This window comes from Ptychodera flava, chromosome 9 (genome assembly GCF_041260155.1).
Source record: "Ptychodera flava strain L36383 chromosome 9, AS_Pfla_20210202, whole genome shotgun sequence".
In the NCBI taxonomy this organism is placed as follows: domain Eukaryota; kingdom Metazoa; phylum Hemichordata; class Enteropneusta; family Ptychoderidae; genus Ptychodera; species Ptychodera flava.
Window position 1 is genome coordinate 40,086,682 of NC_091936.1, and position 17,756 is coordinate 40,104,437.

The 17,756-nt window shown below is 41.7% G+C and overlaps 1 protein-coding gene across 1 annotated transcript; it reads right to left on the reverse strand.

The window, feature by feature from the left end:
- Window positions 1-1,415: 1,415 nt before the first annotated feature.
- Window positions 1,416-4,168, reverse strand: LOC139140970 (pancreas transcription factor 1 subunit alpha-like). Its single transcript, XM_070710489.1, has 2 exons — window positions 3,570-4,168; window positions 1,416-2,479 (listed from the first exon to the last, which is right to left on the reverse strand). The coding sequence occupies exons 1-2, from the start codon at window positions 3,988-3,990 to the stop codon at window positions 2,283-2,285; spliced, it is 618 nt and encodes a 205-aa protein (XP_070566590.1). The 5' UTR covers window positions 3,991-4,168; the 3' UTR covers window positions 1,416-2,282.
- Between the last annotated feature and the right edge of the window lie 13,588 nt (window positions 4,169-17,756).

The window sequence follows — 17,756 nt, forward strand, 5'->3', positions numbered from 1 at the left end:
TTGCATAAGCAGCACGCGTGCTCGCAAAAGGCGCACAAGTCAGGTCCTGCAGGATTGGCACGAAAGAGGTGGAGGGGGACTCGGATAATTGAGTGGTGAACGTGCAGCGAGGGAAGATGAAAGAAGAAAAAAAGTCATATCTGATATTTGGCCGAGAATTGAGGAATAAAAGTCCCTAAAGAAACATAGGAGATGCGATGGAGATACTATCCTGCAGCTATGTCCGACAACAATGCACTACATAATCACATGTTTAAACAGGGCTTGTCGGGCCTGAAAAACAGCCACGCGCACTTGTTTATCGAACCCACGCGTAACGTATTGTCAATGCATCTAGCCTTTATCAATACCTTTAACGTTCACAATCACAGTGCTGCCAATTTTTAAGGGAATATGGCCCTCCGTCAAATGACAGATATAGATATTGTCAAAAATGTGCTTTATCACTTCATCAAAACAGTGTCGGGGACACAGGAATATAGAAACCTTTATCTGTCAATGCTTCCGAATAAGGAAATAATTAAGAGAAATAAAGTCCAAATTGTTAGCTGGATGCGGGAAAATAGCATGCAAGAAGCACCTGTTTTCATGACGCAAAAAGTATAGAAATCCATATATTTGATATCAATGCATTCTTTATAATGCGCAGACTTCGATCGTTTATTCATATTCATAATCATATTCGACTGGCGATTACTGTATTTTTTAACTTTGAACAATGAACATATCACAATAGCTATTGTACTCTTCATCTCAAATTCACTGGCGTAAACAGCGCAAATGCCGTACAAACTCTACACTTGTCTTGCATCGCTCGGCGCGAGATTTGCTGGGCATATACTATGTACACACACGGAGGGGGTTGTACAATAGCGGCTTGTGGGCAATGAGCAAATGTCGTAAGTCCGTGGGGGTAACGGAATATCGGGTCTGTGGGGGGATACGAAGCGTTCGTGGCGTGTTTGCACAGAGGAACAATCAAGCGCAAACCAGATCTTAACCCCTTGGTCAGGCATCCTCCCCCTTTTCAAAACGCCGTTAGGAGGGCGACAATCGCGTGAGCAAGTCACTGAGATCGCACCCCTGACGAACGTCCGAATGTGTACTCATATTGAGAGGCAGGCTTTCGGGCCAGGCAGAACTTAGTCTGTGAGTCAAGGCGGCATTTATAATTAATGGTGACGATCAATACTAGCATTGTGTCAGACACAGGGATATTTTCCATGGCTGTTTGGACACTTTTATCGATTCCCCAGTGTGTAAATAAAGAATGTCGTCAAATGAAATGGCGTTCCAATTTACTATTCAAAAACTTGAGAGCCCCCTTCCGTTGCTACTCCTGGTTTCTATTCGACATGTGTAATTCGAAAATAAGCACATCCTTCATCAAACAGTCAATGACTTCCCGAGACACGTTTTTTATTTTTAAAGTCTTTTAATATATTAATTGTTCTTCGTTTTTTAGATATAAAAAATCGCTTACATAACACATATACAGACCGACCTATACTACACGCTTTACAACTTTTCAAGACGAATTCATAACAAAGCTAGGTCTCATGACATACTTTTACTTCTTTAGAAGAAGGGGAAGGTCGGACAGAAAAAGTTCGTTGACAGGAATAGTTCAGTGTCATAGTTACTGGAAAATAATTCGAAATGTTCCCAGTGGTGCAGTTAACACCTGAGGTCTAAGTTTGTCACCGTCTGAGGTGCCGTTGATCTTGCGACTCGGTGTCGAACTTTTTGGTAACTGGGAGTAACTCCTGTCAACGGCATTGATAATGAATCGACAGTTCGGATCGCGGAAGGTGCCATATCGAACTTAATCAGAAAATCCGGAACCGAATTCACTAGAAGACCAGTGTATGTCGTGTTGACGTAGTGTAAAATCTACAACTACTTTGAGCTTTTTTCAAAGATGTGCGTGAGTCGTTTATTTCTTACATCTTTCTATCTCATAGCCTCTAAGCACACACACTCTCTCTGTATCTATTTGACAAGTCCCAAATTTAACAAGTCTCTCAAAATAAAGACGGAGAAACGTCATTTGAATAACTCGGCAGGATAGGTTGGCAGTTTCCGAAGGTTCATCGTAGACGAAATGCTGTCTTCCGAGGAGAATCGCCCCACGCCTTGTCGTTCCGAAATCGCAGGTCCTACAGCAGGTGTTTCTGTCCTCGCATTCGATTGTTACTAGACTAGGCGGGGAACAGGTGCTCAGACATGGATAGAAGAAACGAAGTCTCCCTCAACCAGTGTTTCTTTTTAGCACCAGGAGTTCACTGCATGACCAGCGTCTCGGCTGTGCATTGGGCAAGTTTGTTTTGCCGCGGGTCCTCCGGTGTCCACACCTTGGCCGTCATGGTATTGTTTGGCCCCGAGCTCTTGTTTTTCCTCTGCTTGTCGTCCGTCCAGGAAAGCGAGTGGCCAGCAAGCGGCGGGAGACCGTATTCCATTTCTGTTGGGGACGGCGAGCCTGTAATAGAAGTGACAGAGAATAAAATATTAAAACACCGTCCAAAGTAAATCTTTCAATAACATGGTTAATTTTCTGAAAGGGGCCGAGGGCTTGCTTTTCAGAGCTACTTCTATTTCATATGTAACGTTTCGATCATTTTACGGAACCATATGGAAACAAGCTTAGGGTAAACTGCAGCAGCTTTTAAAAGCCACGCAGCCAGAGCACGTGCACAAAACTGAAAAAACAAGCGAAATACTCGGAACGATCAGATGGAATTGCATCTGCTCAACAAGATGTAACATCGCACCAACATCACGTCGGCAAATACTGGCACTACAGCTACAGTAAAGTTTCAACGCTGTGTGATATTCCAATTTCTTTAGCATTTTTTCAGTTCTTCTGGCTTTCCTTTCAATCCATGCACTTTTCAATGGAGCAGGAGTCTTCCATACTTAGGTGTAAATGGGTTTGCTTTACAGAGTTGACACTGACATCGTTTAATAACAAAACAAGGATTTGCGTCAATAATCAGTCTAGCTGAGGAGTATGTCAAACAAGAAAACGGTCCCAGGCAAACATACAAATATAGACCACATATACGGGGACCAAAGTTTGCACGCGCCGGGTGGAGTGCGCGTAAAGATAATCGGCGAATCATTGGAAACGTTGACAGGCCGCGCGTTACAGGTGAATTATAGAGAAATTGGCAATGATTATTAAACACGGCCAACGTCCAAGGTAATGGGTGATAATGAATACAATTATACGATACAGTGGTTGTTAATTTCAAACCTTTTTAGTACGGGGTTCTCAAGAACCTGTTTCTCTCTACCTTCCTTTGAAGCTTGTATGGGATTTAGACTTAAGGGGTATCGAGTGGCGATGCGATCTCGTGTTTGTTCGCCCTAATGTACTCCAATACAATAACTGACAAATTTACAGAGCTCTTCATGCTTACGCGTCTCTAGGTCCAATACAAGCCGCTAAGAATAGAACAATTGCCTGTCGCGGAAGACATTCGAGTGGCGAGTCATGTTCTGCGTGCGATAAACAGACAGGAAATTTGAAAACAAAACACACAAAAACCCCGTAAGTTCCATCTTACCTCGATGGCAGATGATGATTTTCTTCGGCTGCTCAGGACAGGTGGATTGCAGTGGGTCGTTGTTGTTGTTTCCGCCCGTCGATACAAGTTCTGAGAGAAAGCCAATGTAACCTATGGCAAGTCTTAGAGTATCCACCTTTGAGAGGCGTTTTTCGTACGGTAAGGTAGGTATATGGGTCCTGAGTCCTTCAAAAGCATCGTTGATCGACTGCATTCGCTTTCTTTCTCTCTGATTGGCAGCCGACCTCTGGTGAAGTACCTGACTGGTGCATTTCTTTTTCCTTCGTCTCTTCAGATTTTCCTGGTCCTGGTGTCGGTTTTCGAAGTGAGTTGTGAGCAGCTCGTAGGTGTTATCATTGATGTCCGGGAACACGAAGTGCTGACGATTCTCCAATGGGATGTTCTCCATGGCGATATCCATCTTTTCTTGTTTTGTTGTGGGATGGGACTTCGCACAAGGGTAACTCTGAGAGTGTGTCGACTTCTACTGCAGTTGTTCACGTCGAAGGAGAAGGCCCCTGAAAGATGTCCAGAAGTGTACCTCCGTTCTTGCACAGTGCGAATGTGGACAGCGGAGCTGCTTGCTCGCTTCTGGCTTTCCAAGCGTCGCGCCACTGTCGTTATATATCTCCACAAGCCACACACCGTTCAGGCGAGTGCATGTCAATCAGCCTGACCGATGACCAATCACGCGACGCTCTCCGTCCACAACACATCTCGCGCGCACTGTGACTGCGCATCCACTATCCAATTTGCAATATCGCCGTGCACGGACGACATCACACACACCTCCATATATTTGTGTATATACATACATATATATATAATATATATATATATATATATATATATATATATATATATATATATATATATATATGCACACGCTCACATACATACATACATACATACATACATACATACATACATACATACATACATACATACATACATACATGAATACGTACATACATACATACATACTCGGATATCTTGCAGGCCTTACTTTGATCACAAAATTTCGCCGCATTATTTCTTTCGCAATAGTACAGTAGCAACGACCCGCCCATGTTATCTTCAAGAATAATGAACTGCACGTAAAACTAAAAGGCAATGAAATTTACATATTCAAATTACTACTTGTTCCCGCAATAGATGACTCACCGGTCGCAGGTTTGTACAAGTAGACAATCCCCTACAACATTTCGATAATAGTGAAAGAAAGACTTCCTTGCCTTGACTGATGGAAGGCTCAGTCCTGCACTGTTATGAAAAGATAACAAGATTAGGCGAGTAAAATCGACAAATTTCCCCGTCGATATAAATTTTACTTTACCATGAAAAGCGAAAATGTTGTCCGTAACCTGCAAGACAAACTGTAACCTACAAATTTAAACTCGGCGGGCGTACAAACACTTGTCGGTGTAATACGGCTTACGGTGTGAAACAAAAGAGACTTCTGTGGGTTTGCTACTACGAAAAGATGCGCTGTCTCCTGCGAAGCAGTATAAAATCTTGCCACTATTGTGGAAGGCATGATGGGTACAGACCGCGACGACACTGTATGGTCATGGCATTTGTACTTGAAATCTGACACCAACCGCCCGTGAAAAGTTGAAATAACAGCGCACGCGTTCAGTCACGCGAAATACGTCAACCAAAACGATTATGGCCTTCGCGAGCACGTGCCGATAACGCTGGCTCGTTTGGCGCAGTACTGGTAAATACTGCCCTATTTCGTGGCGGATAAACTGCTAAACGCAACAATTATGGATGTGATTTTTGTTGAAGTGTCGGCAGCGCCGCTCTTCCAGACGAAAGTATGGCACAGGAGAGCATGGGTACACCGGTAGTATTTCGTCGGCCTAGGCGCTGCGAATGTGAGTGATATTTTAGATCGAAAACCTGTACGCTCGCGCGATGTGTCTCAGAACGGCCGTCGGAAATAAGGGATCATATCTCAAACTTCATAGGCACTGGCCTCTACAAGTGATAAACGGTAGAGACAATAAATTAATTATAAATACGGCTAATTAATGTGATGATGTGATCCATGGCTTGATTTTGGACGCTAGAGTTATTGTTGTACTGCTCGTGAGCTCGAAATATAGGTCTTTCGTTGTGGTTGTAACAAGCTCACCCTTCTATTCAGAATATATTTTATCATCGAAGACCTCAATCCATCATGATATCTTTATTTATGTTATCAGAGCGCAGCTTGTTTGTTTATCGGGAGGGCACAAAAGTGCTATCAGGGATCGTCATGACACTTCAGAAAATATTGATGACGTAGCTAAGGGTGTCGTGTCTCTATCAATGTTATGAAGCCATGAGCGGCGCACGGCGGCCCGTGCAACACGGTACCTCCGAGCGAGCTCCAGGGCACTGCGCTGACGCGCTCTGTGCGCATGCGGCCACCCCTCCTTTTTTTACCAACTTTGTTGCAAACGACTTGAGTGCGCAAGTCGTCCAGTTAATATTTTGCGATATAGATATAAATTTATCATCAAAATTATTTGTCTGATAGCAGAGTAAAGCATGAGAACCTGGCATGAGGTAAAGGGTCCTTAACAAGTGGAGTTGATGGCGGATTTCCCCACGCTTTTATTGATTAATACACACACTTATCCCTACAACAAACAGCGACCCATTTTCTACACTTTAATATTGCATTGGGTAAATTCAGTAATATGGCCACTGAAACCTCACTCGTCTGCGTGGTATATGCGTGATCGGTGTTTGCTAAGTCTATTCTGCAGGGGAGGGCTCTTTTTTTCTTACCATATCAAATTTTGTGAAGACAATGTCCGTACTCTGTTTTCTTGGCGCTAACTCTCTATTTTTTATTTAAACACAAAATAAAAACCGAGACTGGAATCACCTCGGCGTGGGTAGCCCGTCACGTGTGTTCTAGATGAACATACTACAAGCTCTACTGAATCGATAAGACGGCCCGGGCCATTTACTAAGCCTTAAGGCATCAATTCTCTCTCTCTCTCTCTTTCACGGACGTATACTACTGTTCACAAACGTTAACGGCGTAGTTGTCAGTTTTGAGGGGAGGGACAGGAGGGAACAAGGGAGGGAAGGAAGGGGTTGTTTCCGAAGAATGTGCAAAGAAATCTTAAATCATTATTATCCAACTGTTGTTTGAAACAGGAAACACGGTTTTTTTCAAAATGATATGTCTGTCCGAAAATTTTGTGTTATTGTATCGGAGTTGACAAGCGAGATGGTGATCTGAGCAGTCAGTCAGTCCACAGTATCTTTTTACTTTGAATTAACCATGTTATTTGGTAACAGCACTAATAATACGGAAGACGCATTGCCATGTCCTTTAAAAGCCGTCACCCGAACCGGTAATTGAACGGCTCTTGTGTCTCGGCAGCGCAATCTCGTCAATTAGGACAAAGTACTTGGATAGAACCATAAAATATAAAAAACTCCACGTGTTGGAAATGACGGCGAACCCATTCTTTCTCTCTCCACAGTGGTTTCAAGTGTTTGCTGGTGAGAGGAGAAAAAAGTCCTATCTGAACTCATACCAGTCCCGGGATAAGATACTCCGATAAGCGCCGTCACGGTAGATTACGGCTGTAGCGTCGCCTGTCTCGTCAATGCCTTACTTTTGCTATATTGCAGCCATTAGCAGCAGTACATCAAATCTACGTTTAGTGTGAAGAAATAACAATTAAAATTTGATGCAATTCATGAATTTCAAAGCACGAATTCCCTTCAACGATGCAAAGGGCCATCCTTCTCTAGTGTAACTGGTGACGGTAATTCCGGACGCCCTTACCACCTACCAACTATTAGTACTCCCGATAACCGGGACAGTCGATCAGCACAACTAGCCCGACTTGCCCTGCCGCGAAATAAAGTGAAAGAAAGTAGGAAAAAACGATCGAAGCCTCCTTCTCTCTATTTTAACTGGGGTCCGTTATTCGATCGCTACAAATTGGTCGATCGGCTGTTCTCTGCTGAAATTTTTCCCATCCACAGATTGCAGCCCTATTTTTGTATTCGCATTGTTAAGGTGTGTGTGTGTATCGACTGAACTCTCTCATTTAACACCCTACTTGCTAGACACCCCGCAAAATGAGACTTGGCGCCTTTCTTTATCCAAACGAGGCCAGGCAGTTGTCAAGACACTGTTTTCCATCCTCCCGATGTAACGCCGTTAGTGGGTCATCCGCCACAAACTGAAATGTGTGTATCGTTGAGAAACCACGACAAATTTTTCCAACATGCGAGCTGTAGCCCAGGTAGACAATCAAATGTTTCAGTGTTCATGGGTCGATTTGAATGGTGCGTACTTGACACCAGACTGCAATAATTGCAAATATACAAACGTTTAACACGAAAAACAAATGAAAAGTTGCCACTCAGATATAAGGTCCAGTTTTCAATAGTCCTTTCGCCTTACATCTTGTTTTGCGAAATATGTCACACAATGACAGTCCTTAAGCCGTTTCGAAATACACTGAGTAATGCTTTTAACCGATAAATCATATATATATATAGAGAGAGAGAGAGAGAGAGAGAGAGAGAGAGAGAGAGAGAGAGAGAGAGAGAGATAAGAGTCTATCGTCGTTTCACTCACTGACACAAATGTGTGAAATGTGTGGTTTATACCTTCCTTCGAAAGTTTGGACACATACATTATAGTGCACGAAGCAGGTACATCTTTCAGAAAACAAGATGTCAAATCTTCTGAGAAGATTCACTTCAAAGGAGGTGTTTTGCGACAGGGTACAGTTAACTCAAAACACAAAATCAGGTTCGCGACGAAGGCGCGTACAGGTAACGATGACATAATGAGAAGACCCGGGGTATCGGCACCGATATCACAGTCCCCGGTGACGTGTTCAGCGCCTACACGCAAAATTCAACCAAGGTAAAGCAAAGGAAGGGATGCAAATTTTGCAGGAGGACGAAGGCAGCCGACCCATATACCCCAAGCATCGACCACGCACGTGCCGCCTAACCGTGCAACGGTTGTGTTACGTGACAGGGTTAGGGTATGTGACCACAGTTGCCTAAACAAATCCGTGCAAGCAAACAACTCGTGTGAATTCATTTCCACGTCCCTCTCTATTTAAATTGCCACGCTTGTATTGCATCCGATATATCTGCGGTTGTGACCATTTTCAGAATGAGAGAGGAGGTACTATATCAAATTGCCCTCTGTCTATTGATTAGACATATCCCCTGGGTTTTTTATATGGTCCACGATATATATTGGGATTCTTCAAGACAATATTCCGATAAGAGTGCACAGAGGAAATGATCGCCATGTAACTGATCTTACCAATCGAGAGGTGGATAATTGGTCCCCTTCCCAGAATGAATTGAACTGTGCGGTCTACCGATGTCTTTTGGGGCACATTTGCCATTGTGATATCGCTGAAGCTGGCAATTTGTATCGTTTACTTCTAGGGAGAGCGTTTTATTTTTGGCAGAGTGGCTTTCCCGTCACCCTCCGACCCGGATCTCGCCTCTAGAAGTGTGACAGCATGATGTGAAGACACGCTGCTAAAAACGGGAGAAACGATCACAAAGTATTTTTGTACGTTACAATAGAGTAGTCGAACATGACAGCGCTGCTAAAAGATCCAGTGCGACCACTTACGAGGGCTTCTGTGTGCGAGTCCCTGTGAAACAAGCTCTCACCAGTTTGATGTTCAATTTGCCTTTAGACTGGTACAACTTGCCCGTGTAACTCGAGTGGCGGCAGTCAGCGAATTAATCGGTTAATGCCTGCGGGTAAAACTGTTTGAGTTCAGAAGTCGTCATTTAGGGTATGCCCCAGCTCGATTATCGCTGTTGTATCAATTTGCAGAACCTGGTGATTAGGGAGTTTCCCTACAAATCAATTGAATAAGAGTGTTCTCCGCCTTTCTGAAACCAGAGTAATTGCGACTGCACCTTACTTCATAACGTATTATTCCAATGCAGCCCCGGTCTCATGTCTTATAAGAATCTTTCGGATTGAAAAATAAATTGAATTAAAGTTTGAACTGACTCTTTGAAGTTATGATAGTTTAAATGTTGGTCATTTTTGTGCTAGATATGTCATGGCTCTGATATGATCCGTATGCAAATTTATAATTTAAGGGAGTGTTTCAAGAATATCTTACATGACATGTATGTCTGTATGCCTGTTTGCACATAGAAGAAGACAAAACACACATTATATATATATATATATATATATATATATATATATATAATATATATATATATATATATATATATCAAGAATATTAGATTTTTACAAGTAGAAGTTGCAACAACTTGTGGACTTTACTGGACCCTGGGTATCATCGATTTTTACACAGTGAAATGGGCGGGGACATCGTCGCACAAAATGCGATTTTAGATGCAAATCCTCCGAGGCGCGACTTAGAAAACGGAGCACCGTGTCTTTTCTTGTCGGAAAAAAAAAACACGAAGGGCCTTTTGTGGACGTGTGAAGACTATTCCATAAAGTTGAAAATAATTTGTTATTGATGTCACCGTTGGTGTGGAATTTTGAAGCGATCAGGAAAGCAACGTCCACATCTTGCAAAGCACAATTTGATAAGGTGACGCACACCGAACATAATTGTTCTTGCGCGCATAGAGCGATGTCTTCTGGGCTATTTTGACGGATTTTCGTATCCATGTGTGTTTTTTTAATGATTCGTTTCACACATCAACAAACCATTCCAAGATGGATAACAACATTCTGCACGCGGGGGATCGGAGGGCTCATACTGTCCGGAACACCGTCAACTTGAACGTCCACCTCCCCCGCCCCCTAATATATACTACGTATTTTTACAATCCCTTCTTCAAATCCAACCAACGACCTTTTCCTCGCGAAAGTCCCTCATTCACCGGTGGCATTCGCTAGAAACCGCAAAAATTTGAAGAATCCACCAGTTCCATTCATGTCTTTGTCACTTGACTACAACTGCACGCTGCAGAGCCTTCACCGCTGAAGACCTAGGTGAAAGCGGCACACGGCTTAATTGCGCCCGGGGTTCACAGGCCTTTATCCGAGGCATTTGTCCGCCAAGACCCATAGAAACAAGGCCGCGACTGCACAAAAAGAGACATGGCCCTAGGCACACACTCACTCTCTCATGTTCATTCATTTCCCGAAAATGTGTTTCTGTCTGCTTTATTGCGTTACAGGAAGTTAGAAATGCGCATTAATTGCACACTGATCTTACTCATCGAAAGAAAATGCTACAAATCTCAATAAATAAGGTTAAAATAAGCGGAAATGGTGAACAAGATTATCCACAGGCATTTTCGCCCATAGCCCTTCAACTCACCGTGTAGCGGGAATAGAAACAGTTCCACGCAGGCTTGCATATCTCTATCCTATATCGGCTTCTCATTTGCTTCATTTAATCTTTTAAACTCGCTGTAAAGATTCTGCTAGTTAGAAGTAAGGCATAACTATATTAAAATGTCACATCTGTCGTGGAGTTGGCTCCCAAAGTTTTCGGGAAGTTGTGTGATAAGCGACACACGGCCCTCTGTCACCGGTCGATGACTAGCATTTCGACTTACACACCAAAAACAAAACCACGTGCAGTCACACTTCAGTTAAACTTCATTTGACCCTATGGGTGAATGCCGTCCTCAGAAGGTCGCCTTTTTAACATAATTCATTTTTTTCGTTGGTTCAACATAAGGGAAGCCCATAGGAGCATACGGTGGATCACAGTCCCTCTAGGACTGTGGGTGGTTGTTAAACTAATCATCTAATAGCTCTGGGAATTGGACATGAATAGCACCGAAACATCCTTTCTTACTATAGATGACTAAAATGACACCGGGCGGAAATTTGAAAATGAAAGTTAGGGAAAAAATATGGGGAACAAGAATACGGTTTTGTTGTGTCTTGTGTATTTTTGTTTTGTTTTTGTTTTGTTTTCTTGATTTTTTGTTTTGCCGGATGGCATTTAGTTCCTCAAAAGCTTAGGAAATTCCAATACACTGGCATACCACTACACTTTAAGTTTGCGCTCTACAACGTTTTCCATTCATTGAAAAGAACGCGTTTGATCGCGATTTAACGTGACGGCTTGCATTGAGAGCCCTGACATTCAACAGGTCGCCGGCCACCTCCCCGGGAAGATACTTCAATGTATGTACCTGCTCCGTACATGCACTCAAACGCGCTACTTCCCTGCACTTAAATGTCCACTTTTTAATCACCCTTCAATTTGTTACAGAAAGCGCGTCGCTTTCTCTCTAAGACGTTCTCAAGTGGCCACCGCATTCAATTCCGAATCGCCGACAATGACATAATTGAAGGAGAGGAGGTGACCGATAGGTGACCGATAGGTGTAAATGTGTCAAATCAACACTAACTGATTCTCCCGTTTGGACCAAAAACTACTTTATCACTGTTGCAAATGATTCGCTGTCGCTTGGCCTAGCGGGATTTTATGTTTGCACACTTGCTCCACAAAGTTTTGGTTTCACTTACACTTGGCTTGTTTCGTCAGCAAACAAACTGGGCGGTTCGCAGCGTCCACATGCTGTGAGCCTGTATACACAGATCTGCATGGCAAATGCGCCCCGAGGGCGAATACGGTTGTTACTGGCAAAGGTTTACGCTGCATAATCCATGGTTGACTCAGTAATTACATTGATTTGTGCCCGCCAAATCCCTCGCTGAATACCGTAATCTTGTCAACAAAAGTCTGCCTCGCCGAAAACAAGGTACGTCAATAGTAGCTACCTTGATCCCATCTGCTTATTATCGCCGGTATCTCCTTTTTTGCCATCTCTAGCCCCTTTTTCTTTAAAACATTTGGAGGGGTTGTTTCTCTCACTCCCTTTTAATCTCCGAGGGCTCTCAGACAATGTAATTACAACACCGCACCTTTAACAAGTGCTCTCATTGTAGCTTACACGCCAATTCTTATTACCCAACAACGTGTTCTGAAATGTATTCTCAAGGACCTTCTGCCTTTTCAATTGTGACGCCACCTTGGCGTGGGTAGACCCCCACTTCTCGAAGGAAGGTAACCGCCGGCCAAGAGATGACTTCGCAAGTATGCGACGTTCGGCGAGCAAGTGGGCGTTTATGGTTATTTACTTGTAAGCCGCGTTGAAAAGAAATTTGGCCGGTACCCCTACACCTTAATTTTCGAGTGATGATTTAATTCAAACTGCATATATTTCACTTTCCCTTTTTTTCCGACTCCAACCGATAATACGACCCCACTTTCTGCTAACATCTTTTTAAATAGATGCTATTAAGGCGAGCGGTATCCATAATGAGGCGATAAGACTTTTATGGTGTCAGGGTGGGCCAAGAGCTCATTACCACCAATGAATATAGACGAATTTCAATTTGTCGGGTCTATAGATCACCGGCTCCGATCTAGTAAAATGAATTCCGACGTTCATTGTTTAATTGACTCCACAAAAGTAGTCAATCAGTGTAACAAGTTTCGGCTGACAGAGGGAAATAATCGTTGGCGACTAGGTGTTACTTTCGCTCGGATCTTCAAAAGAGAGCTTGTGTATTCACGACTACCATCCAATTTTAGATATTCTCAACGTCCATTGTTTCCAAGAGGAAGGTCGTGTAGGAAAAGTTCAGATTAGGAGTGATTAATATTAAAATGCGTGTCAACGACCGGAGAAACCGCGTCTGTTTTATTTATGGAGGATAGTCCAATCAGTGAGGCATAATATCACTTATCAAGAAACCTTGTCGTTACGAGAAGTGTACTGCGTCTCCGCGCCTGTTGTTCAAACCGAAATTACAGGTCCAAGTTTCATTTACTATAAGCACACTATATAGCTAAACGAAAGAAAATGGCATCGACAACATGGTTTTTCAATGCAAAAAGCGAATGAAATGTGCATCAAAGCCTATCGCTTGATGGAGGGCCTGTGGATGTGGATAGAGGAAAGATCTCTCTTTTTCAGGAGCCAAGCTTTGCGTATTATTTTTTTTGTTTTTGCCCCTTCGAGTTGTTTTTAGACGGGAACAATCCAGCCACACATTTATTCAGCAACACCCCGTGATTTCTTAATACCGGCCTGCATAATCTATTGTCCAGACTGGCACCCTGTTGATGTTATTTAAAGACGGTTCTTTTCTGGAAAAATCCTTTGATGCCGTAAAAGATCAATTTGTTTTGTATACTCTGGGGAAGTGTGAACGAAAGTCGGCATAGATCCTTTGAAGTGAAAAAAAAATGGAACATCCAGGTTTAAAATGTTTTTTCTTTGTGTTAATGCCTTTGGAATTGACAACGGCGTTGTCAGACGGATAATATCACTGTGTTACTATTTTCAGCCGCAAAATAGCGCAAAGGTTATTTTCAACCGCAAAATAACACAAACATCCCTGCATAGATGCGTGGGAAGTACTGGAATGTCAAGATTCGACCCGGTTTTAGATCTTGGCTGGGATTTCCAAGACGCCGTGATTTCAATGGTCGGGTAACGATTAGGCGCAATATGGTGGAATTCCAACGCATAATGAGCAACAATGGGGAATTCCAAGACGGAAATCCATAGACATCTGATTAAACAATTTGTTGTAATTCCTGCCTTACATCGTGTTCTCCTATTATTCCCGGACATGTTTTCGCGTGTACTTCATTCACTTGGTATTCCATGGCGTTGTAATGTAACTTCGTGGGGGTAAATCACCATGGTCGGAACAAAAGCTATAGACAAATTGATACTAAACGTTCTTGCGCAAGCAGGTGGGTCCAACAATCTACGCAAAGAGCAGAACAGCGAGGGGAAAAACAAGAAGTTGCAAAAACAACTTGTTTTTCTGCGTAGGAGTAAATCCGTGTCTTTTCAAACATGGATTAGAAATCCTGAATCCCAGGTATACTGGATCGATTCAGTCGTCTAGATGCCGTAGACACTCCGTAGACGAACTACCGAACTTCTGTATTTACGGTATTCGAACCCCAACTGCATGGCTGGCAAGTATTAAACGTGCTTGGCTTTTCTGACACCAAGGTTGTCAAGCAGAAATGTTCTTGATCATTTCTTTATGGGACGTACGTATGCACGACCAGACATGTCACACTGCAACGATATTCCAGAGTTCCGCAGCGGATTCGGCGATATTTATATATTTAGTCAGGTCCACTCGGTACCAAGATCCGAAAACAACTATTAAGTTAATTCAGATGACATCCTATTCCTGCGTAAAAATGCGTCAATCATTCATTTTCAAGCTTAAACAAAAGAGCTGTATGTTTGAACCATACAACCCGCGGCAATTATTTTTCATTTTCTCTTCACATGTGTGTGTTTTTTAAACACTGATAGTGTATGTTGCAGTAGAGTCGTATCTACATCACATCTATATCTGAAAATTATCTATGAAATTAATCTTTAACGATTACGTTTGGTGAGAACAAACCAGATGTGAACTGAATGTGTTGCTGTGTTTATTGAATTTATTGTGTTGTTAATCAAACTATGTGGGTTATAGGAGCGTGAAACGGACCCACAGCTGCTTTATTGCGTTCTAGTCTTTACTCTGGAAATTTTACACCAAACGTAACACGGTTTTAGAAATAATTGTGACCAACGCTATGTCGATATTACACTTACGTTAACCTTGGATCCATAACTACAAACGGTTAGTATTGAATGGTGTAACAATTAGGTCAGTACAATTTTTTTATAGATGTGATCAAACTGATTGCTCATTTGAATATGCAAATAATTTACAATTCTAGTGTTTGTTGGGTGTGATAACCGATAACATTATTAGCAACCGTTTATTCAGCAAATATTCCATAAATATGCAAAAACAAAATTGTTAGGACATCAGTCTGAAAACATTTTAAAGCATTGAAGCGAAAGAGGCCTGGGACAGTAATTATTGAGGTCACACATAATTGCAGAAGTTCATTAACGATGCAAATAGTCATCGAACATTAAAGTCATGTGCGTAAAGTATGTTCCCATATGATATGATATTACATATATTATAGCCCAAACATGGGACTATGTGCTCGAGGATAGGTGAACATTTGCCCCCCCTCTCTCTCCTCTCTCTCTCTCGTCTCTCTCTCTCCTTCTCTCTCTCTCTCTCTCTCTCTCTCTCTCTCTCTCTCCCTCTCTCCTCTCTCTCTCTATATATATATAAGTATGCATGTTTGAGATACAGTGATGTCCACTAATAATAGCTCACGTGAAAACCGCATATGACAAGATAATTTACCTTTATATTCTTGAACAAGAGCGTCATCGAAAAGATCGTTATCGAAAACATGTCTTAAATAATTGTGTGAGTATTTCAAAAACAGTCTTTATTGTAAAATTCATCAAATTGGCAAACGATCCATCAAATAGTTGAACTATGACACACCTGTGTAATCACATACGTGCATCAATGTCACATGTTACCCCAAATTCGACATCATAATCATTTGTGACTCATTCTCGAATTGAATCATCATGTCATGATGCAACGTTTCCTAAACATAAAAGTCGCGCCGACTAAAACAAAGTTATCCTATGCAGTATGGTGTTTTAACAATGTATGGTTAGTAGTTCTGGTTGTTTTCCCATTTAATTTTATTCTTAAGGATTGTCAATTATTTAATCAGATTTGCTCCGATTGGCTACCTGAACCATCCTTCTTATAATTAACACGATTGGAACTAATTTGGATAATTGAATTAACATGTTTTTCACATTTCTCAAAATTGTTAGATGCCATATAGCTGAATGTTGTAATATTACAAATTAATCATAAAAACAAGTGTGTAACGTAAAAAGAAAAGCAGATTAACTTAAATTTGCAGAGTAAAATGACCATATTTCACCATCCAATTATTCCAAATTAGTTCCAATCGTGTTAATTATACTATTTTTCAATGTGACCAGTATTTCTGCAAAGTTTTATTAATTCGTTGAAACCGTAAATGACTCTGTCCGCCAAAAGATAACATCGTATCATAACCAACTACCATGATTTGTAAAAGTACGTGATGAATTTGATGTAATATGTTGTAACATCGTAACATTGACGTTTTATATAGTGATGTGATAACATTATGTCTGGTGTCACGTCATGCAGTAAGGTGCGAGACAAGATTGCAGAACTCTGGGTCCAAACCAAGATCATTTTCACAAATCAACGTCATCAAAAGGGTTCAGCTGATTTACAAAGTTACGGCACAGATCACCAGAAGATTACCTGATTGTTTTTCGTGGGCCGCGCCCTTCAGTTGCACTCGGTATGGTATGTCGGTTTGACTGGATGAGATCATGTGATTCGGTTTAACAAGATGAGGCGCCATTTGGTGTCAATTGATAACGTATGGCACTAGGTATGACCAGGTTATCCGATATGACAATACGATTTGTCGTACAAGGAAGTTAGTCAACATGACCCCGTGTGTCGAGGGATGTTGTGTTGTTATGCGATGCGATTTGATATATATGATAATTATGAAACGGCATTGATAAGATTAGATATGATCCAATTCGACGTGCAATGATCTGAGATACACTGTGATGTGATCATATTTGAACGTTGTTCGTAGGAAATGACACAAACAATGTGCGGTAAACCATGGAATGTCCTGATGTAATATCAACGATTTGGCCGCGAAATAAACTGAATCAGACTTTGATTGAATCGGACACAAGGAATTCATGTGACATGATTTATGCAGTGTGATATGAAGTAAATTCATGTCATGTTTTGCGGTGCACTATATTATGATGTAATATGATATGATGTAATTTGATGAGATTTTGTGAGTCTGTAAATTTGGGTTGATATATTGAAATGGCTTCGATAGAAATGACGTACAGTAATGTCACTATATGCCATATGACGCAGTGTGTAACCATATTTTGTTGTACTACTTGACATAGACAGACAGACAGATAGATAGACAGACACAGGCAGACAGTACGTAGATAGATAGATAGATAGATAGATAGATAGATAGATAGATAGATAGACAGATAGATAGATAGATAGATAGATAGATAGATAGATAGATAGATAGATAGATAGATAGATAGATAGATAGATAGATAGATAGATAGATAGATAGATAGATAGATAGGGCCTCAACGTAGACTTTTCCAGAGAGTTTTTATTTTCGATTCCGTGGCGTTTATTTGGCGTGCCATAACGATTTGTTACGTGATTTGCATGTCATCTCA